The sequence below is a fragment of the Cnephaeus nilssonii genome (genome assembly GCF_951640355.1).
Source record: "Cnephaeus nilssonii genome assembly, chromosome: 7".
Taxonomy (NCBI): domain Eukaryota; kingdom Metazoa; phylum Chordata; class Mammalia; order Chiroptera; family Vespertilionidae; genus Cnephaeus; species Cnephaeus nilssonii.
The window spans coordinates 32807571-32831268 of NC_137078.1; the positions used below are offsets into that span (position 1 = coordinate 32807571).

A 23698-nucleotide genomic window follows, 5' to 3' on the forward strand; every position below is an offset into this window, starting at 1 on the left:
TACTACTATATTTTTGTACTGTACTTATCTAAAAGTGAGAATACTGTATTTGCTCCAAATCCACTTTGGGTAAAGAGGATAGGCAGAGAAGGTAGAAATAGGGAAACAGGACAGACACATAAAACAAAACAGAACATTTTGTAATTTGCCTACCATCAGACCACCTGTTGATAGTAGACTAGCTCAATTTTCTCAGATTACGAATATGTACTGACATTTTAATTTTGGTATTTGTTTTTTGACCTTTTTAGATAATGTTTGGGATTTTGTCTGTTTTACTTTAAAGAGCCATGCTTGCAAGTGAATATTACAAATTAATTTTCAAATACTTTCCTAATTTTCTATACCTACTCCTGTGATCTTAATTTCTATTTTTATGTATTTGCTCATGTTAATGTAAAAACATTCAAACCTGTAAAGAACTTTTGTGCGTTTATTTGAGCCAAAATGTCGACAATTGCTGGGAAGCAGAATCTCAATGGATCGGGATAATGCTCCGGAGAATGGCAGTTTATCACCTTATTTTATACATTACAATCAAAGGAAGAGATATAAGTGGGTTACATGAAATCCCTTGGTGATAGATTAGGGAGGCAGGAGAAAGCAAAGGGTGGGGGGTGGGGGGGGAACCTCTGGGATTGCATAAAAAGTAAAATGATAGACACATACTTCTTTTACATAAGTGGGTATAGGATAGTTAACAGTCAACAATTAACAATAATGAAGGAATTTATAGTCTCAAGTCCTGGCCGCCCAGGCATATTTGGTTGTGCCCTGAGTGGTCCTGAAAAAGGGAAGTTATAAGTTACCCTGACATTTCACAGGTATGTTATCTTAGATACAAAAATACAATAGGCTCAGTTAAGGTAAAGATTGACCTTTATCAGGGAAGATACTGGCCTAGGACCGTGGTTGGCAAACTGCAGCTCGAGAGCCACATGTGGCTCTTTGGCCCCTTGAGTGTGGCTCTTCCACAAAATACCATGGCCTGGGCGAGTCTATTTTGAAGAAGTGGCGTTAGAAGAAGTATAAGTTTAAAAAATTTGGCTCTCAAAAGAAATTTCAATTGTTGTATACTGTTGATATTTGGCTCTGTTGACTAATGAGTTTGCCAACCACTGGCCTAGGACAACCTATCTAATAAAAGAGAAACATGCAAATTGACCGTACCTTCACTACGCCCACAAGCCACGCCCACAAGCCAATCAGGGCAAGTATGCAAATTAACCCAACCAAGATAGCGGTTATTTTGCATATCCAGGTGCAGAGAGAAGACTGAAGACAGCGTAGAAAGAAGCCAAGTGCTGCAGAAGGGAGTGAAGCTGCGGAGAAGCAAGCAAGTGGGGCTTCGGAGAAGGGAGGGTAGCAGGGGAGACCGCAGCAGGAGGCCCTATTGCAGGAATCTTCCTGCAATGGGCCTCTAGTCTATATAATAAAAGCTCAGTGACCATTATAGTGGAATGACCAGAACAACTGGTTGCTATGACAAGCTGGCCGCAGGAGTTGCCACCAGCGCCACTGCCGAGCCCAAGGGCCCCAGGGCCAGTTGTGCAGCCACTGCCAAGGCGCTGGTAAAGAAGAATGTGAAGGTGGCCAGCATGAGCATGCAGCTTGAGATGAAGGCTTTGTGGGATGAATTCAATCAGCTGGGTTCCAAGATGATTGTCACCAAGGCTGGCAGGTCAGGGTGCCTTTCTTCCCGTTGCAACCCTCCCCACGTGGCGCCAGTCTCGGGCAGCAGGCTTTGGCTGGATCCACACGAGTAAGTCTGAGAAGCGGGGTGTGGGGTATAGCCTGGCCATCTGCAGGTCCCTCTTGGCGCGGGCCAGCTCCTTTGCTCTCCGAGTCCCAGCTCTAGCAACAGCCGCCTGGCACACCAGGCAGGAGGGAGGCCAGGTGGTGGAGAGAAACCCTGTGGACCTGCCACCCGACCAGCAGCCCAGGACCCGGCACTGCCAGAAACCGACCGGCTCAATGCACACCGAGCTTGGGGGGAAGGCAGCCGCCTGGGAGGGGCCTTGCCACCAGCTGGCTCCCGGTGGATCCCACCTCAAAGGAAACTCGGTCTTTGGTTCCTTAGTTCAGTCTATCCTGGCTAAAGAGGAGCAGTAGTGCACATTTTAGGGGAGAATTAAGACTCTAAAACAGTGTGTTCTGTTCCATGGAGATTGGTACCCAGTTGTTTTAGGCCTAAATTCCAGGTGATTGTGGGGCCTGGCTCTGCCATGGGGGCCCGCGTCTTCCAATTGGCCTGTATTTGTTGTAAGGGCCCAAAGAGGAGAAGGGGAACAAGTTTTTCGATGCAATGGATTTGACCAACAGACAAAGGCAAGTGCCGGGCTGTACACACAGAGACACCAGCTCTGAGTCCGCCTGGCCAAAGGGAGCTCAGGGCCTGTTTGCAGAGCCTTCTGGTGGTTTCTGTTTCCTTGCTGAGGCCGTCCTCCCTGGGAATCCTGGGGCCCATGCTCAGCTCCATCTTAGTGGGTCTTCTCCAGGTTCCTCCTCCCAGCCGCCCCTCCCCCCCCCCCCCCCCCGCATCCTGATCAGGCGGCGGGGCCAGCCAGCCAACCTCCCGCAGCCCCTCCTCTGGCTGGCCCGGCCCCATCGGCCCTGATTGGGGCTGGCCGGCTGGACCCCACCTGTGCACGAACTTGTGCACCAGGCCTCTAGTAAACTATAAACTACTTTTAGTTAAAGTTTTAATTTCAGACCATCGTTTGTGGTTACTTTAGGTCTTTGAGTTTGCAAGACTGCCCTGAAGGCCTTCCCTGAGCTTGTCAGGTTAGTATGTGGCCCCTATTTTCATCCACACTCATGTTAAAGTTTTTGTAGAGATTAAATGAGTTATCACATGTAAAGCACTTAATACTCAGGATATAGTAAGTGCTCAATGCTATTACTATGATTGATGCTGTTATCTTATGCTGCTTTGACCTTCAATATGTTCACTTTCCTTCCTCTACCTTCTCTTCAATCTAGCCTATTTTCTCTTCTGTTTTTCTGCTTACATAGTCTCACTGCTACTTGGCTCAACCAAAATTCCTTCTTTTTGCTCCTCACCATATTTCCCACAAGAACCAACCTAAACATTTCCCATTCTTGAGCAGATGAATGTTCTTATATAGAAAACTAGAGGCCCAGTGCACAAAATTTGTGCACCGGGGGGGGGGGGGGGGGTCCCTCAGCCCAGCCTGCACCCTCTCCAACCTGGGACCCCTCGAGGGATGTCCGACTGCCCACCAGGATCTGGCCTAAATGGGCAGTCGGACATCCCTCTCACAATCCAGGATTGCTGGCTCCCAACCTCTTGCCTGCCTGCCTGCCTGATTGCCCCTAACCGCTTCTGCTTGCCAGCCTGATCACCCCCTAACCACTCCCCTGCCAGCCTGATCGACGCCTAACTGCTACCCTGCTGGTCCGATTGCCCCCAACTGCCCTCCCTTGCTCCTGGTCACCCCTAACTGCCCTCCCCTGCAGGCCTGGTCACCCTAATTGCCCTCCCCTGAAGGCCTGATTGCCCCCAACTGCCCTCCCTTGCAGGCCTGGTCACCCCTAACTGCCCTTTTTTCTAGGCTTGATCGCCCCCAACTGCCCTCCCTTGTAGGCCTGGTCCCTCCTAACTGCCCTCCCCTGCTGGCCATCTTTGACCACATGGGGGCGGCCATCTTGTGTGTTGGAGTGATGGTCAATTTGCATATTACCTCTTTATTAGATAGGATTGGAGTTATTGATCCAAAATCCCCTTCTCTTTTCTTCTCTCCACTTTAATTTCCCTACATTCACATTCTCCTCTCTGCTTCAAATATCAGTTCTTCCCTCCTGCATCAAAGGAATATTCTTCTGTGGCTACACCCTCCATCTCTCTTTTTTTAGTCCATTCTTCATTTGGGACTAGACTTGTCAGCAAATAGCAGAAAATCACCAAATAACAGTGGCTTAAAAAAAGACAAGTGTTTTTCTCACATGAAACAGATCTAGAAGTAGTCTGTTTAAGACTGATATGGCAGCTCCACCAGTTGTCTGGGACCCATGCTTTTTTCTTTCTCACGCCTCTGCCATCACTAAAGTGGCACAAACTTGCTGCTTGCAAACCAGATAGCACACACTACTTTTCATGGTGTAAAATGAAGTTAAAGAAGGCAAGGGAAGACCTCGCCGGTTTGGCTCAGTGGATAGAGCATCAGCCCACAGACTGAAGGGTCCTGGGTTCCATTCCGGTCAAAGGCAGGTACCTTGGTTGCAGGTTCCTCTGCCCTGGTCAGGGTGCATGCAGGAGGCAACCAGTCGATGTGTTTTTGTGTTTCTCTCACATTGATGTTTCTGTCTCTCCCTCTCCCTTCCACTCTTTCTAAAAATCAATGGACTCAGGTGAGGATTAACCAAAAGAAGAAGAGGGAGGAGGAGAAGGAAAGGGGGGAAGGAGGAGGAGGAGGAGGAGGAAGAGGAGGAGGAGGAGGAGGAGGAGGAGGAGGAGGAGGAAGAGGAAGAGGAGGAGGAGGAGGGGGCAGGAGGAAAGGGGAGGAGGGAGGGGAAGGGGGAGGGGGAAGGGAGGAGGAGGAGGCAAGGGAAGACATCCTCGCTTTTAAGATGTCCCTTACGAACTACACAACACTCAATTTATATGTAATTGGCCAAAACTTGGCCACATCTGGCTGCAAGGGAAACCATGCAAGGAGCTATTTAGCTGAGTGGCAGTGTGCCCACTGAGAAATCTGTGTTTTGTAAGGGTGGAAAAAGGTTTTCTGTTATAAAAGAAGTAGAAAAGAACACATTTAGTGAGGCACTCATCCTTTCTCACTTCCAACAACATCCATCTACTTCAATCTCTTTCCATTCCCCTCAAACTTTCTAGCTCTCCACCCTTCATCCTGAAAGAAATCCAAAAGCTTCTATTGATTCAGGTCTTTCTCTCCCCTTCACTGCAAGGCATTTTTTTTTATCACTCTCTTTACAATTTCTATAACATTTCTTCTTTTCTGCTTATTCCCAATCCCTAGTCACCATCTCACCTTTAGATTATATACCTTCCTAACTAGTCTGAGTTCCTGGGAAATTTAACAAACATCTTTACCCCAACCAATTCTTTAAATTTAAATTTTATTTTATTTATATTTAACTTCACAAATAATACAAGAATGATTTTTTTTTAAGTATACGTAATGCAAACGTCTCTTTCGGCCACACCCCAGGCTACATTAAAACCTTTAGAATTTGCCGAAAGGATGGAGAAGGGCAAACGGGGACGAAGGCCTCTGTCACTGCGAGTGTCACCGCCGCCACAACGTGCTCTCCCGGCAAAAGGATGGTACGCCCGGAGAAAACGCTAAGCCCCGTGTCCTTGGGAACCCCGCGGAATCCCCGGGACCGCCGGAACTCGGCCGGCGGGCGGAGGTTAGGGAAGAGGTTCTCGCGAGACCCACAATTCTCGCGGGAACCGCGAGCGAGACCCTTCTCTGACGCACTTCCGTGGCTCCGGAACCAAGACCGGCCAGGTGGCTGCCCGCCGGTGAGATGGTGATCACCAGGTCGGGGCGGCCTCAGGCCGACATCCAAGCTACGTCGCCTGAAAGCTCCAGGCAGAAGGTAGGAAATAGCGAGGCTCCCTTATTTCTGCTCGCCGCTTCGCAGAGTGGCGCCCAGGGAGGGGGCGGGGGCGGGGGGCGGCGCCAGGGTCCCGCGCAGAGTGTGGTGGTGGTGGCGGTGGCGGTGGCGGTGGTGGTGGGGGTGGGGTGGGGTGGGGGGGCGGCGGCCCTGAAGCTGGAGCTTCTGGACGAGCCTGCAGCGCGCGGCTGCGTACCGGCCGCCGCTGAGCTCGTCACTTCCGTTGCTGTCTTTAAGGCGGTCCTTAGTGTGGAACCGAGAGGTTGGTTAACTTGCTTTGGGTAGTTCAGCTCCAATGCAGATGAACAGCTCAGACCTTTTAACTTCACTATTAACACCGTACTAAGGGTTTATTTTGGCCACCAAGCGTGAGCTAATTTAGCGGGTTTGGAGTGAAGGGCACCTTTTCTCATGGGGAGGCTGGCGGTGACCCCACAGCACCTCCTTTTGGCGTGGGGAGGTCTACAGTGATGCCGCCTGGTGGCTCTCGGGGGCGCTAGTTGTTGCTACCTCTGATTCTGTGATGAAGGAAAACGAACGTTAATTCTCTTACGTATGCAAAGGTAAGGGCAGCGACCAGTTCTATTGGTCTGTGTTCCTAAGCATATCTTTGCTCAGAGATAATAGTCTCCTTATTCCCTCTTCCCCATATGTTTCGGAATATAGGTCCACCTAGAATATTTGACATTTTTAGGTGTAGAAATATTTTCTATTATTATTACCATTATTATTATTTTGCTCTCTAAAGCCAGACTCAAGGACTTGGGTGAGGCGAGTGAAGCAGGGCCCTGCAAATGCAGGGACAGATACAGAATATAAGTTTTTTTAAATAATGGATGGTGGTGTTGGGTTTTGTGTTCATCTAGTTTACTGGAGGTTTTTTTTAGTGCTTCTAGTTTACTTAGTTTTTTTAGTGCTGTCTTAAAATTTTCTCCTGAGGGTAGTGCCTCACTCACCTTGCCCATGTCTTATTAACAGTGTGTGTTCTCTGGCTTACAGAATTCTGCTGAAAGAATTCAGTCGAATCCAAAAGGCAGGAAGGAATCTCCATCTGATGACTCAAGTACTGCTGAATCACAGAGCAATAGGAAACAAAGTCCAATCCCTAAAACTGGAAAGAGGAAGAGCAGAACTAGAGCCTCATTATCAGAAATGAACAAACCAGCTACTGATGGAGAGACCTCTGAAGCAGAGTCAAGTTGTTGTTCTGTATCTGAGCCCCAGAATTCCATTTTAAGAATAACTAGAAGAAGGCAAATCTTAGTTGCATGCACTCCAGTGTCCAGTGTTAGGAAAAGGCTGAAAATAACTTCAATAAGTGAGTCTCAGACTGAAGAAGAAGTCTCTGAAGCAGAATCGCATGCTTCAGGTATTTCTAGAATTGTGCCTTCTACAAGAACCAGAAGTAAGGCTAAATCCCTAACAGATCCAAGCCAAGAATTACATTCAGAAGCTATTTCTGATGCTGAATCATCATGCTCAGAAATTTCTACATTTTCTGGAATTGCGACTAGAACAACAAGGAGTATGCAGAGGAAATTACAGGCACAAACAGAGGAGAAAGATACTAAAATTATACCAGGAAATGAAAAGCAAATGATAAATACATCTATGAATTCAGATACTAGACAAACTTCTTGTTTACAAGCAAGATCTCTTTCTCGGATAAATAAGCCAAATTTCTCTAATGAAATCTGTAATGACATTGATAATGATTCCTTCCATGGAAAGTCAGGAAAAAAACCAACAGTGCAAAAATGCCAACGTCTTAATATAAAGGAAAGACAGGCCAATGTTGCACCTCTCAAAGAAATAACAAAGCAGAATTGTAAGAGCTTAGATGAAGAAGCTGAAGGAATGATAGATAAGGGGAAAGAAATTAATGAGAAAAATTCTGAGTTGAGTTTTCCTGAACTTCAGGACGCTGGGCTTCAGCAGTTAATTTCTCAAAGGCATTCAACCCCCCAAAATAACAAAACTACATCAAAGCCCTCAAGTCTGAACTCTGAGGCTATAATGAAATCATTAGCTCAAACATTTGCAGTTGTGGAAATAGACAGATGGACTGAAGAGAGAAAGAGCACCGTAAAAAGAAGTGACTTCACATCTAGTGATGGCGGTGGTAGTGATGAAGAAGAGTGCACAATTATAGCTGATAGTGAAGACATGAATGAAGAAAGAGATGTAGATTTTGAGTGTGATACCAAACTGGACAAGTCTGAGCTCAACACATCTCAGGATGATTCTGTTTTATTACTTCTCAGCAGTGATGAAAGCCAGCAGTCTGAAAACAGTGAGATTGAAGAGGACACTGTGTGTTTTGTTGAAAATAGTGTTCAAAGGGGCTCATTACATGGCGACTCAGAAAATAAGTTATGTGACAATGCATTGTTTGTAATTGACACAACTCCTGGATTAAGTGCTGATAAAAAATTTTACTTGGATGGGGAAGACAAGGCAAGTGAGGTTGCCATTGAGGAAGAAAAAGAGGAGGAGGATGAAAAAAGTGAAGAACCATCAGACCAAGATGAAAATGAAGATGAGTTTAGTGATGAAGATGACTTACTAAGTGGCACAACGTCTAAACTGTAAGTCTTACCTTTATTTTAAAAAGTAAGTTTTTGATACACATTTCAAGTGGCTAATTTACCATAAAATATAAAATATTAAAAAGCCAGGGAATTGAGAAAATTATTGCCTCGAGTTCTATATGGAAGAGCTCTTTTATCCAGAATTTCCTTCATCTCTCTGGATGCCTATGTTAATCATATTTTTCCCAACAATGATAGCTAAAAGTGCTTCTTTTGGTGATACATTAAAAATAATTTGTTAGTATTTTCCTGCATGATTGTTAATAGCAATATAAAAGGGAAGAAAAAGAATTTGTTTTTTACTGTATGTTGATTGTAGAGAAGTTGAAAATAAAGAAAAGCCATCTATCACCCACTGAAAGGCATTAATGTTTAGGGCTACTTCTTTAGTTTCTTTTTCTCTGCTTTAAATTTGTTTTTCCCAAGTACAGGCCGTGGTAGCAGTGTATCCACAAAATACAGGCATCCTTATAAGAAATTACATATTAATGGATGCCTAGTGAAATCAGTCTGAGGATAGACTCAGGCATTTTTATTTTTTAAAAGCCACGGTCCTCCATAGTAGTATAATTATAATGTACATTCAGGGTTGAGAATTTAAAGACACTGCAATAGAATTTCACTTTCCAGTAAAGGTTGATTATCAAAACTTTTAGCTGCTCTATTTATATGAATAATTAGGAAAGAAAGTGACTGTCTTTTTATACTTGCTTATAAAAAGGACTTTTCAGTAATATAAAGTAGAAATTCTCATTACATTAATATAGCAGGACCCCAGGCCAACAGCAGAAGAGTAATTTGTTAGGTTTGGGGAAAGACATATTTTTTAAAAAGTTGCTGTGGGAAATATGGATGCTCATCTGTTTAAAACTTCCTTGGTTTAGTGGCACTACCAAAGCCTTTGGTTACCCAGAATATTCTAAGTTTGGATAACTTGGAAATTCAGAGTAGAAGAACCTGTCTTTCTCATTGGTTTTATTTTTAATTTTTATCAGAGTTACTATCTTCATGTGTTATCTCATTGGTTTTAGAGATGAAAGTATGTACATTTATTAACTCACTACCTACATATGAAGTTGAGCCAAATTGCCAGTGGCAGCTCATCTTTTCTGTAATTCTTTTCTTTATAAAAATCCTGTTAAGAAATCTATTGGTATATTATATGGACTTAATCCTCTTAAAGAAAATCTGGGGAATAAATTTGCATGTGCTCCCAAAAAACTTTTTTAATTCATTATTCATCCCAGAATTTTTTCCTTTTTTTTAAAAAAAATATATTTTATTGATTTTTTACAGAGAGGAAGGGAGAAGGATAGATAGTTAGAAACATCGATCAGCTGCCTCCTGCACACCTCCTACTGGGGATGTGCCTGAAACCAAGGTACCTGCCCTTGACTGGAATCGAACCCGGGACCTTTCAGTCCTCTATCCACTGAGCCAAACCAGTTAGGGCCCAGAATTTTTTTCTTAATGTCTTTTACTAGATTATGTATTTGTTCAGATTTTCAAAACTTCATTGTAAAGATAAGGATTTGTTTTGGTCGTTGACAGTAAAGGGGGAGAGAAGGGGAAAAAATGATTTTGAAATAGTCTCAATTGTTTCCATTTTGATTTAATTACTTGATCTTTAAGTGATCGTTTCTCTTTCAGTCTGAAGTTGACAAGCAGCAGCATAGACCCTGGTCTGAGTATCAAGCAATTGGGTGGTTTGTATATAAATTTTAATGCAGACAAACTACAATCAAACAAGAAAACCCTAACACAGATCAAGGAGAAAAAGAAAAATGAGGTCAGTTACATAGAACCAGCCAATTACTTGTAGAAATGATTAGTCCTTGATAAGAGACCAATTTTCCTACAGTGAAATCACATCAGGCCTGCTGTGCTCCTTTTTTCCTTCTTTCCAGAACAATCGTTACTCTTTTTTATGAAGTCCTAGCTGCAAAGGATGACTGTCTTGCACCCACCAGTTATGATCCCAGGGGGAGTTATATTTTCTTTTCTTTTCTTGCTATACTTTTAGTTCTTAACTGTTCTGGACTGTGATGAGAATCTGAAGGCTGTGAGTGCCTGCCTTCCTCACCAGAAAAAGACTTAAAATTGTACATTTAATTTCAGAAGAAAATCATAGGGTAGCTTTAGCTGTCCCCTTGCACAGCTTCACATTTGTATTTTCGAGCCTTGCTGCCTCTTCAGGTGTTTCTTCAAGACTTTAAATCCAGGTGCCTGTTGTCTGTTCTTTCATATGTGCTCAGGCACTTGACCTCACTAATTGCCCTACTTCTCTATTTCCTGCCTGAACCAGCTCCTCCTCTTGTATTCTCTATCATGGTTAATGATGCCAGAATCTTTCTATTTTGCAGTCAGAAAACCTAGGCTACAAGGCTTCTTACATACTTTCTACTCTGTTCCCTCCTTTCACCCCAGTGTCACTGGCTCATGCAGGCCTTTAGACTACTGCAATAGCCTTCTTACTCATTGTTCTTCAAGCTATTCTCCATACTCTTCCTAGATTGCCTAAAAACAAATCTGAGCATGATATTCTGTTTAAGTCTTTCAGTGGTTCCTCAGAGCTTTTAAGGTGCCTTTATTACTCCAACTCTATTCACTTGCTGCGTTCTTGTCATCAAAGACTTCTATAGTTACCTAAACATCCCTTGGTCTTTTCCAGGCTAATGTAGAGATAGATCACTGTCTTTGAGAGACATTCTTTGACACTAGTTCTTCCCCTAACCTTTGTGCTTCTGCAACACCCAGTATCGATTGAATCCATTATTAATCGTTATTTTATTGTTAATTTAATCGTTATATAATTGTTATTTTATTGTCTTGTATCTTTGTATTCCTAAAACAGGATTTCTCAACCTCACAATATTTGCATTTTGGACTGGATAATTCTTTGTTGTGGGAGAGTGTCTGCGCATTATAGGATGTTTAATAGCAGACTTGGCCTCTACCCACTAGATAGCATCCACACCCCACACCGTGTACACACACATTCACAAACACCAAAAATGTCTTCAGATATTGCCAATTGCTCCCAATGGAGAACCACTATCTTAAACCCTAGTATGATACTTGACACACAACAAGTTCTTAATAATTTGTTAAACGGCTTGCTCTCTTTTCTGAGTGATAGGAAAGTCTAGACTGCTACTGTACTACCCAGAAACTTCTAAGCCTAAACCTGAATTGGGGATGTCTGGATTAATAATTGATAATGTCAAATGTTATTAACCAAATTAATATATGCAGTATTCCTATGAACTAATTTGAGGACAAAGGAATAGTCTTTTTTAGTTCTTGCACTGGGAGAAATTACTAATTACCCTAAGGCTTCTTTTAGTCATATAAATGGTATTTATTATAATATTTAATCATCCTAGGCAAAAAGACAAAAAATGCAGAAGTAATTTAGGAAAGATTAACAGATTTGACTGACTACACAAAATTTTTTAACTTAACATGTTAAGCGCCATGTCAGTCACCGGTGACTGACACTGTACTTTTCATCCAGACCTCCTCAGTCACTGGTGCAGCCAGCATATTGGTGAAATCAGATATCGTGAGCTAAAGGGAAAGGAAGACAAAACAGGCTTGGTGCTTAACATGTTAAGCAATTAAAAACACCTTAAAGACAAGTAAAGGACCACATTCATATCACTAAGATACAAAATACATTTCTATAAATTAGTAAGAACACAACCCTAATTTAAAATGAAAAAAAAAAAAGCAACAAAACAAAAACAAAAAACTACAGGCATTCCCACAGAAGAGGACTTGATGTGTAAAGATGATCAACAGCAAATGAAAATAGCCAAGAGACACCACTGACAACATACAAGAAGATAATACCCAGTGTTGGTGGCAATATAAAGATAAGGGCCCTGATTAACTGTTGGTAGGAGTTTATACTATTTGAATGCAAGGCAATTTAGCATTACCTGTACAATTTTTAAATAACACATTTTGGAATTTGTTTTACAGAAGTAATCACAAGTGTGCAGAGGTGGTGTTTATAATGATTAATGGAAAAATGTTTAATAGAAACTGTTAAAACTAAATGTCAGAAGGAAACCTGTGTTGTATAACAGCTATTAAGAAAATTGTTGACCTGTGTATTTATTGACATTGAAAGATAATCTGAGATACACTGAGTTGCAAAAAGCAGATTTGTCTAGATAGGATGATCTCATTAGTATAACATAAAAAGTATATGTTGTTGAATCAAAATCTGTATCATGTACTTAATAGTCTAGCCCCATGGTCGGCAAACTGCGGCTCTCGAGCCACACGCGGCTCTTTGGCCCCTTGAGTGTGGCTCTTCCACAAAATACCACGGCCTGGGCGAGTCTATTTTGAAGAAGTGGCGTTAGAAGAAGTATAAGTTTAAAAAATTTGGCTCTCAAAAGAAATTTCAATTGTTGTACTGTTGATATTTGGCTCTGTTGACTAATGAGTTTGCCGACCACTGGTCTAGCCTGTCTCCTCAGATTACAAGCCGTTTACCAACATCATAAGAACTTACTAAAAACCAGTCAGGTTTTCTTCAGGGATTTCAAGAGTCATTGTGGTATTGTTCCCATTATCCAGTTGTTGGGTGCAGGTGGCTGGTTGCACACCAATAAATACAAGTGGACACAATGTAAATCCAATGTGTGCAAATTCAGATTAGTAAAAGAAAGTTGAACTGATCAATTTCATAAATTTCCTAAAATAATCCTTCAGTTTGCTTTCTAAAACATTTTTATAACAATAAAAGCATAATATGCTAATTAAATGGACGTCCTTCTGGATGACCTTTCAGATGAAGCTGGGGCTGCAAGGGAAGCCTGGGTCCCCTGTGCCAGAGGGAAGCCATTGCTGGCAGCCGGAGGAAGGAAGGCCTACTCTTGCATGAATTTTGTGCATAGGGCCTCTAGTTGTAATATAATATACTAATTTAAAGACAGGTACAACTTTGCATAAAGAAGGTTAATATAGCCTGGCCAGTGTGGTCCAGTGGTTGAGCGTTGACCTGTGCACCACGAGGTCACCAGTTCAATTTCCTGGGCAAGGCATATGCTTATGTTACACGCTCTATCCCCAATGGGGGGCGTGTAGGAGGCAGCTGATCGATGTTGATGTTTCTCTCCGATGTTTGTATCTCTCTCCCTCTCTCTCCAAAATCAATAACATTTTTTTAAAAAGGTGAATATATTTGGAGTAGTCTTCAGTCTGAGAGATGTTTCCATAATAAGGCAAAAATTGATGAAAAAGTTATATGACATTTTGTAATTTTAGAACAAATTTAATATTTTCACAGATTATGCAGAAAGCCATCATTACTCCTGATTTTGAAAAAAACTACTGTGTCCCACCATATCGTGAATCAAAACATCAGCTTCAAAAACAACGTAGAGTAAGTACAGTGACTCATTATTTAGAATGTTCAGATATGTTCAGCTCATATATGACATGGTTATACAACTAAAATTTTTTTTTTTTTTGAAGAAAATTGTACGGATACCTAACGGCTTATAAAATGTGGTTCCATAAACATGTTTTATATGGATTTTCACAAAGTGAAAGTGCACTGAATGGTGCACATAGATATAACTTTTTTCCTTAAAAACAATGACAGTTACCATGCAAGATCACTGTCTATTCCTCTAGGCTTATGGGTACCATTCACTAAAGGCCAAGAACTGTTTGTCTGTTGCAGTCTGTTGAAGGGAATTTAATGTATGTAGCCAGCTAAAAATCTGGTCTATTTAATCTACCAAATGAACTGGTTTCTTTAGTAAAATATGGGGGGGTGGGAGGGTTTGCTTCCATCTGACATTTCAACTGATAAGCATAAAGAAGTTATCAAGAGAGTTTGGAGGAAATTTAAGGAAGGTGCTCCAATAATGTCACTAATATGATAGACCTAGGCACATGGTGGATACTTGATAATATTGGTTGTATGAATGCAACAAAAAATTAAGCAAATCACTTGCTAGGAGTTTTTAAAAGAATAATTTTTTAATATGTTTTTTTAATTGATTTTACAGAGAGATATATATCAATCAGTTGCCTCCCATATGCACCCTGACGGGGACTAAACCTAAAACCTGGGTATGTGCCCTGACCAGGAATTGAATTGGCAACCTTTCGGTGCATGGGATGAGATGCTTAACCAACTCAGCCACACTGGCCAGGGCTAATTTATTATTTTTATTTTTTATTTTTTTAAAATATATTTTTATTGATTTCAGAGAGGAAGGAAGAGGGAGAGAGACATAGAAACATCAATGATGAGAGAGAATCATTGATCGGCTGCCTCCTGCACATCCCCCACTGGGGATCAAGCTCGAAACCCTGGCATGTGCCCTGACCGGGAGTTGGAACTGTGACCTCCTGGTTCATAGTTCGACTCTCAACCACTGAGCCACACTGGCCAGGTTATTTTTATTTTTTAAGAAGTAATACAGATTTTTGGACTGTTGGAGTGAGTAACTTTGAGATACCTAAGTGGCTAAAGAAAAGTGTTAATGTTTACATATAAGCTTCAGAAGCAAAAATGTTTTTATACATTATCTCTTGTGTAGGCTATTTTAGACAATAGAAATTAAAGCTGTGGGTTATTCTCCCAGTAAGTCAGCAATTCTTACTAAAATACAAAATTAAATTTAAAGGAGCCCTCATGTATGGAATTGGTAATGCTTTACCTAATTTACCAGAGAGATCACTTTTTGTGGTTTCATTCCTTTTATACAAAATAAATCTGGAGACTAATACATTCTGTAAAGTAACACCTTATTTGTTTTAATTAATGAAATTTTCTGTGTGTACAATTTTGGGGGAAATAAGGTATAGTTTATACACTTTATTAAAGTTAGAATGTTGTTTATTTTTGAAATCTGAATTTCAGAAAGAACGACAAAAAACAGCAGGTGATGGCTGGTTTGGTATGAAAGCTCCAGAATTAACAGATGAACTAAAAAATGATCTCAAAGCACTGAAGATGAGAGCTGGCATGGACCCAAAAAGGTTTTATAAGAAAAACGACAGGGATGGCTTCCCTAAGTACTTCCAGGTATGAAGCAAACAGAATAGTGGTGGTGACATTCTGTGGATTTTAGCTTGGAAAGCATTATAGTGTTATTTCTGTTTACTCTTAAGATAGGTGAATATTTGCAATGCACATCTGCTCAAGCCATATAATGGTCAGAACCTAATTCATACAGCCACCAGCTTGTAATGGCTTTCCATAGAGAGAGACAATGTTACAGATGGTAACTAGGTTCCTAGGTCAGCTCTCTAAAAGTTAAGGAACCTATAAGGTGGGTGTTCCATCTATGAATCCTACTAGCTTCTTATGAGCAAGAATTCTTACAGAATGGAGGGGGAAGGAGGGAATCATTTGTACCAACTCTTCTTTTCAGGGTAGAGGGATATCCCCAGGCAACTAGAAAATAAGTTAAAAATTTGTTTTCAAAGTATTTTCAGATGAAAGTCCAATGGAGTCATGGAGTCATCCTTTGGAGTTCTCAAGTTCATTTTGTTCTTGACTACCTTTCATGTCATTCATCTGGATTATTAATTAGAATAGTCTGCCCTCCCTTCTAGTATATCCTCCATATTGCAGCCAGTTATTCTTAAAAAGGGGCAGTCTGTTCAGTGATAGCACAAATATCACTTAATGATAACCTTCAGTGATTCTTTGTGACCTTGATAGGGCCTTTCACAATCTGCACCCAAACCAGTTCACCAGCCCTCACTTTGTCACATAGCCCTCTTATGCGTGAACACACTCAACTATTCAGTCTTCTCGGAATGTGCACGGACTGTTGTTGGCATTTGACTTTGCGTGTGCTTGGCTCTGCCATGTTTGCTGGTGAAATTTTACCCATATAAATCCAAGCTAAAATGTCATCCTTTGTGAAACCTTTCTCTCTCTCAGACACAATTGGTCACTCAGTTTTTAGAGCATTGTAATCTTTTGTTCAGCATAATACAGTGTTATGCTTTAATTTTGTAGTTACCTATCTGTGGATCTTCCTTCTAAGACTGAGCTACTCACTGCCAGGGACCATAAGATCTTTATCTTTGCTTCCCTAAACCAGGACAGTGTCTGGCACATAGTAGACACTCGGTAAAATTTACTTGTTTGAATCTATGAACTAATGAAGAATGGTCAATAAGAAGGTTCTAAGCTGGCAGCATTTATAATAATCTAGGACAGTGGTCGGCAAACTGCAGCTCGCGAGCCACATGTGGCTCTTTGACCCCTTGAGTGTGGCTCTTCCACAAAATACCATGGTGTGGGCAAGTCTATTTTGAAGAAGTGGCGTTAGAAGAAGTTTAAGTTTTAAAAATTTGGCTCTCAAAAGAAATTTCAGTCATTGTACTGTTGATATTTGGCTCTGTTGACTAATGAGTTTGCCGACCACTGATCTAGGAGATGAAATAGGGGTGAAGTAGAATTTATGTGTTGATTTCATTAAATTGGGAAGCTAAAACAAGAGTTTATATTATCTGTCCCACTTTTTTCCTCTAATTACACCGTTCATCAAGAATTTACTGTCTAGCACTAAATTATATAAGGAATTTTGGGTTTATTATAAACTAATGAAATGTCATTAGGACCTAATGCAGATTGAATAGGTGATTTATTTTTGCTCTTAAAAATGGCAAAAATTAACTTTAATGTTGGTGTAATGTATGCTTATGTTTTTCACTTCTATAAATACACTTTGTAAGAGCTACTCTGAAATAGGAAAGCAACATTGCATTCAGGTGTCATATGACTTATTTTATCAATTGCTCATAGATTGGCACCATTGTTGACAATCCAGCTGACTTCTACCATTCACGAATTCCCAAGAAGCAAAGGAAGAAAACTATTGTGGAAGAACTGTTGGCCGATTCTGAGTTTAGAAGGTAAAGGAATTTATGTTTCACTTTATAATATGTATGCTTTCCTTTAGAATATACGTAAACTTAAAATTTCAGATATTTTTATTTTATTTTTATTTTTAAAAAAATATATTTTATTGATTTTTTACAGAGAGGAAGGGAGAGGGATAGATAGTTAGAAACATCGATGAGAGAGAAACATCGATCAGCTGCCTCCTGCATACCCCCTACTGGGGATGTGTCTGCAACCAAGGTACATGCCCCTGACCAGAATCGAACCTGGGACCCTTCAGTCCGCAGGCCGATGCTCTATCCACTGAGCAAAACCGGTTAGGGCAAAATTTCAGATATTTTTAAATGCTTTATTTTATCATGCTTTCTCAACAGCAGCACTACTTACATTTTGGATGGGATAATTCTTTATTAGGAGGGACTTTCTTGTGCATTGTAGGATGTTTAACAGCCTCCTTGGCCTCTTCCCACTATATGCCAGTAGCAATACTCCATTCATAACAATAAAAATGTCTTCAGACATTTCCAAATGCCCCCTGCAGAGCATAAGCATTCCCAGTTTAGAACTACTGCTTTAGAGAGATGAAAGTATTTGACTGGTTAGAGATGAATGAGCCTGCAAAGAAGACTAGGAAAGAATAGCCAAGGGGATATTAAGAAAACCAGGAGGACACAATGACATAGAAGTCAAGGAAAGAGAATGTTTTAAGCAGGTATAAGCCAGAGGGAGTGATTAATAGAAATGCTGCTGAGAGATAAGAACTAAAAAAACTTCCTTTGGATTTAGTTACAGTAACTTTGGCAGGGGCTTTAGGGGAGTGATGGGGAAGAAAACAACTGGAGAGTGAGTTGAAAATGAAGAAATGGCACGGCTGTTGTGGCTTAATGGTTGAGTGTCAAACAGGAGGTCACTGTTCAATTTCGGGTCAGGGCACATGCCCAGGTTTTAGGCTCGATCCCCAGTAAGTAGCGTGCAGGAGGCAGCCAATCAGTGATTCTCTCTCATCATTGATGTTTCTATCTCTTTCTCCCTCACCCTTTCTCTGTGAAATAAATAGAAAAATATATATTTTTTTAAATAAAAAAGACATTTAAGAAGTCTCAGCAATTTAAAAAAAGAAAATGAAGAAATGGACATACCTCTCTGAAGTTCTGTTGTGAAGAGGAAGAGAGAGGCAGGGCTAGTAGATGTGGACTTAGGATTTTTAAAGATGGGAACAATTTGAATATGTTTAAAGCTTGAAGCAGCTACTTATCTATACTAATAAAAAGGGTAATATGCTAATTAAACGGGGTTGACCGGGACATCTTCCAGTCCTCTGGTCCTCCTTCCAGACAAAGCCATGGTGGCCGGGGGCCGAGGTAGAGGCAATTAGGGGCGATCAGACCTGCAGAGGAGCAGTTATGAGCGATCAGGCCAGCAGGCAGAGGGGTTGGGGTGATCAGGCAGATGAGCGGTTAGGAGCCAGTGGTCCCGGATTGCAAGAGGGATGTCCAACCGCCATCCCCCGAGGGGTCCCGAATTGGAGAAGGTGCAGTCTGGGCTGAGGGGCCACCCCCTCCTCCATGCATGAATTTCGTGCACCGGGCCTCTAGTATACTATAGGAGATTTAAAAGCATACCTCTGCTAAAATCCCAGATTGGTTTAATAGCAAAAGTGAAAATATTTATCAAGGGTTCTAAAAATAATATAGATTGTGGGTATGGAAAATGTGCTTTTCTTTGTTAGGTAGTTTTTAGTTTTGTTTCATTTTTTTCAAATTATTTTTATTGATTTTAGAGATAGAGAGAGGAGGGGAGAGAGAGAGAAAGAGTGAAACATCAGTTTATTGTTCCACTTATCTATTCGTTCATTGGTTGATTCCTATATGTGCCCTGACCAGGGATCGAGCCCAAAACCTTGGCCTGTTGTAATGATGCTTTAACCAACAGAACTACCTGGTCAGGGCTGGCTTTGTTTTATTTTTAATCTAACCTTAGATTTGTTAGAAAGTCTGTATAAGTTGTGTTTTGGGCATTGAATGGGCTGTAAAGTTGTAAAGGCTTAAATAGCTTCTGTTTTAGAGGGAATTTTAGCTAATCCTCGGCTTTAGTAATGTGATAACATTTATTTAACACAGTGAATGTGCTTTAGAACAAAGGAATTTTGTATGTTTAGAGAATTTTTTAACTTCGTAATTAACTGGACTGACAGCTTCTAGCTACCACAGCATTATTTTTTCTGCAGTAAATTGTGCTTCTGTGTTTCCAAAGCCCAATGGGGAAATAGAGTCTATAGTAGCAATTCTCTGGTCTGAGGATGCCTTTACACTCTGACGAATTATTGAAGACCCAGAGAACTTGTGTTCTGTGGGTTACATTTATCAATATTCACTATAATGGAAATTAGAATTTAGAAACTTTAAGAATATTTATCAATTCATTTTAAAGTAATAAACCCATTACACATTAACATATTTTCATGAACAAGACAAAAATAATTAAATTTAAATCTCTTTAATGTCTGGCTTAAAGACAGTTGGAGCCTCCTACCTGCTTCTGTTTCAGTCTGTTGTGATACAACACATTGTGTCTGTAGCCTCAGGAAAACTTCCCTGTACACTCATGCGGTAGGCAACACTGTCTTAGTATCCTTGTAAAATAGTGTTTACTTAATGGACTCCTGGAAGGGTCTCATTCCCAGACCATATTTTGAAAACCATTGGTCTTTGGTATGTTTCTTAAGGTTCTAAGAAGTATGTTGTGTGTTTACAAGTAAGTGCAACTTTTTGTTTTCCTTAGTCCTTTATTTACATTTTTATCCCACAAAAATATTTAAAGCATTTGATACTAGCTGGATGTAATGCATGGGTTTCTAGTGACTGAAAGTTTTCAAAAGCTTCCCTCTATAGTTGTCATTTTTTCTCACTAGACCATAAGCTCCATGAGGGCAGGGAGTTTGTCTGGTTCACTCCTCTGTCCCCAACTCCTAGTATGGCTCCTTACACATGGTGGAACTTAGTACAAATGTGATGAATAGATGGTAAAAATGCACACATAAAAATTTGAGATTTAAAAGCGGGCTGCACCTCCCCAAAATGTTACATTAACTTGTAAAGTCTGATTTGTCATACTTTAGAACTTAAAAGTTTGGTTTTTATTTTTAGATATAACCGAAGGAAGTACTCAGAGATCATGGCTGAAAAAACAGCAAATGCAGCAGGAAAGAAGTTCCGAAAGAAGAAGAAATTTCGCAATTAAGATTCGCCAAGCAGACCACAGTATTTTACCTCTCCCCTTTATTTATTTACCAAAGATGTCTTTCGAAACCAGCACCATCACAAAAAATTAACATAGACTGGCCCTATTTATTTATAGGGATTTTTCTGTTTGGAAAAGTTGATTTGAGTGAGATTCGATCATGTGCCCCTTGGAGTAAAAGTAGATGCATCTACAAAAATCCCACCCATGCTTAGACCCATAGAAGGGAAAAAGGAAAAGAACGTTAACAAATTTAATGGACATTTTGTAAAGTTTTCAATGCTTGGTTATTAAAGAAAATTGAATTAAAAGAGATTTAGAAAGTATAACGTTTGTTAACATTCAAAAAACTTGAATATGATCAAAGATATATGTAACCATATTGTAATTAACAGTATTTTAATTAAAGATGTAGGGGGTGGGGTGTGTGTAAGGGAAAGATAGTAGACAGGAAATGCTCTTTTGTTAGCTGTAAATTTAGGTCCAAAAAATACAGAGATCTGGACTGAGATGCACAGATCTGTTTGTGGCCAGTATAAAAGTCATAGTTGAAACTCAAGGAATGATACAAAAAGACTTAAAAATAATGAAGACTACATAGAAAGATTGGGTTAAAGCTGATGAAAGAAGGACTTTCAAAATACCTTAACATCTTGAACGATTTCTAAAATAGCCTGTCTTGTTTCAAAATGTTTTTAAGACAGCTTATTTAAAAAATGCATACAACACAGCTATTTTTTTTAAGTGAACAAATTAGAGAAAGGAAATTGAGGATGGAATAAATTAGATGAAGCCAGGGTGAAAGTTAATAAAACAGTTCTGTGACACATGGTAAAGGTGGGCTGTGAACTTTCTAACATCTAACACAAAAATCAGTTCTGTGTCAGTGTTCTGCCATAAGATAAAAACAACTACTTTAAAGAAACATTTCTATTATTAAGACCTGAGAAAACGTCCTTGGTTCCTTCCCATAAGAATGTGAGATGAGAGGCAATACTTGGCTATCGAGACCATAAATGGCAGAGTTTTTTAAGAAAATGAAAAGGGGTAAGGGGCAGGGAGGCTGTATAGAAAAGTTCAATAGAACCTTGAGTAAAGTTTTGGGATAAATTCATGGGATCCTACTCTTAGAAATAGCAAGTTAGAAGAAAACATGCTCATATGAAAAAAAAAATTAATACTATTGCAATTCAGTCTCAAGCAATGGCAACTATTCAGAATAACTACCTATAACATTTTCAGTTAGTGATAAAACAAAAAAGACTTTCTAGGTAATCAATTCCTTAAGCATCTAATTAAAGTGTAAAATTCATCTCATTGTTACACAATTTAAAAGTAAAGAAATGTTTCCTGTTTTAAAAGTAAAGAAGGAATGCTTCCACTTACTAATAATTTCCATGAAGCAGGGTCAACAGCATGACCTGTAATTAAATGTCATAGCAGATCAGTGTTTTATCAAAGAAAATATCTCAAAATGAAATGTGAAATTAGGTACAGGGAGTTTCTGAAATGGAAAAGGTTATTAATAAATACTCACTAAACACCAACTGTAAGACAGAAACTCTTTTAGCCTCAGGTGATGGGTGGTTCATAGTGCATGTTCGTTCCAGTTATCACTGCATTACAAATTACCCCAAAAATCAGTGACTCAGAATAACCATTGTTTTCATTGTATCTCATGATTTGATGGGGCACGGCTTGGTGCTTTTACATGCTATTGAATTAGTAGTATTCAGCTGACAGCTAAGCAAATCTGGAAGATTTGAAACGCTTCCCCAACATGTCTGGCACCTTGTAATGTTCTCTTAAAAGTAGGATGATAATTGAAATTTTTCTTAGTTTAAACAGTATAGCATAAAAATTGCTATAAAACCAAAACAAAACCCACAAATTTTGTGTGACACTGAAGGTTCTAGCATGGTTAAATGGCCTCAGCATGTAGTATTTAGGACGTTCTACTTCCCATGTACCTCCTTCATAGTCGCTCTCTAAGGTAAGGAAAGTTCCCAGATTGAAGTGAATAAGGTTGCTGTATTAAGAGGTCACCATGTGTAGTCACCCTTGCCCTATTAGGGAGAAGCCTGTCATCCTCTTCCAAACAAGCGGAAATTGAACTTGGGGCATTCCTGAGCCAGACTTTTTCTATTAAAGGTAAGGGATGAAGGATTATTCTTATGGCTTACCTGAGAAGTCCTGCAGTCAGGGTGCTCTTCTAGCACCCTGAGTGGTACTTCCACTTTGGCAGTTCTTCCTTATGGTTACAGCCTACTTAGAAGATTTGCAAAGCAGGGACTGGTAGGACTCAGGCACCAAATTTCTGACCTCAAACCCCATGCAACATTCTGAAATTTTGACGTCTTGTTCATTAAGGAAAGAGAAAATGAGTTAGTAGAAGAGTAAGTCATAGCTTACCTCTGAAATGTGAAGCTTTATCACAACTTTCACTACAGTCTTCAATAGTGTGCTGGAACAAAACTGGACAGATAAATGTAAAAGAGAAATTGGACCATCTTCTTAGACCATATATGAAAATAAAATGGGTTAAAGACTTAAGTGTAAGACCTGAAATAAAATTTCTAGAAGAAAACAGGCAATAAACTCTGACATCAGTCTTAGAAATATCTTTTTTGATATGTCTCCTTTGGCAAGGGCAACAACAAAAATAAAAACTATATCAAATTTTAAAAGTTTTTGTACAACAAAGGAAACCATCAACAACAAAAAGACAACCTACTAAATGGGAGAAAATATTTGCAAATGGTATCCCTGATAAGGGGTTACTACCCAAAATATATAGGGAACTCATACAGCTTAACACTCAAAAACCATCCAATTAAAAACGGCAGAGGACCTGAGTAGACATTTCTCGAAACAACATATAGATGACCAATAGACAAAAAATGAAGTTCAAAATCACTGATCAAGGAAATGCAAATCACAATGTGATACCACCTCATACCCATCAGAAAATCAGTAAGTGCTGGTAAGGATGTGGAGAAAAGGGAACCCTTTTGTTGGGATTGTAAATTGGTGCAGCCACCATGGAAAACAGATGGAGATTCCTCAAAAAAAAATTAAAGATAGAGCTGCCATGTGATAGCAATTACATTTCTGGGTATGTAGTTGAAGAAAACAAAAACAGGATCTCAAAAAGATGTATGTACCCCTATGTTCACTGCAGTATTATTTACAATAGCCAAGATACAGGAGCAACCTTGGTGCCCATTGATAGGTGATAAATGGATAAAGAAGATGTGAATTTATATACACACACACACACACACAATGTAATATCCTACTAGAGGCCTGGTGCATGAATTCATACATGGGTGGGGACCCTATGCCTGGCCGGCAATTGGGGCTGATT

The 23698-nt window shown here is 40.2% G+C and overlaps 1 protein-coding gene across 1 annotated transcript; it reads left to right on the plus strand.

The window, feature by feature from the left end:
* The first annotated feature begins 5156 nt into the window (after window positions 1-5156).
* On the plus strand, window positions 5157-23608 carry DNTTIP2 (deoxynucleotidyltransferase terminal interacting protein 2). Its single transcript, XM_079777585.1, has 7 exons — window positions 5157-5586; window positions 6604-8192; window positions 9846-9984; window positions 13501-13596; window positions 15091-15255; window positions 16993-17102; window positions 20238-23608. Exons 1-7 carry the CDS (start codon window positions 5515-5517, stop codon window positions 20329-20331), a joined length of 2265 nt encoding a protein of 754 aa, XP_079633711.1. The 5' UTR covers window positions 5157-5514; the 3' UTR covers window positions 20332-23608.
* Window positions 23609-23698: the final 90 nt, after the last annotated feature.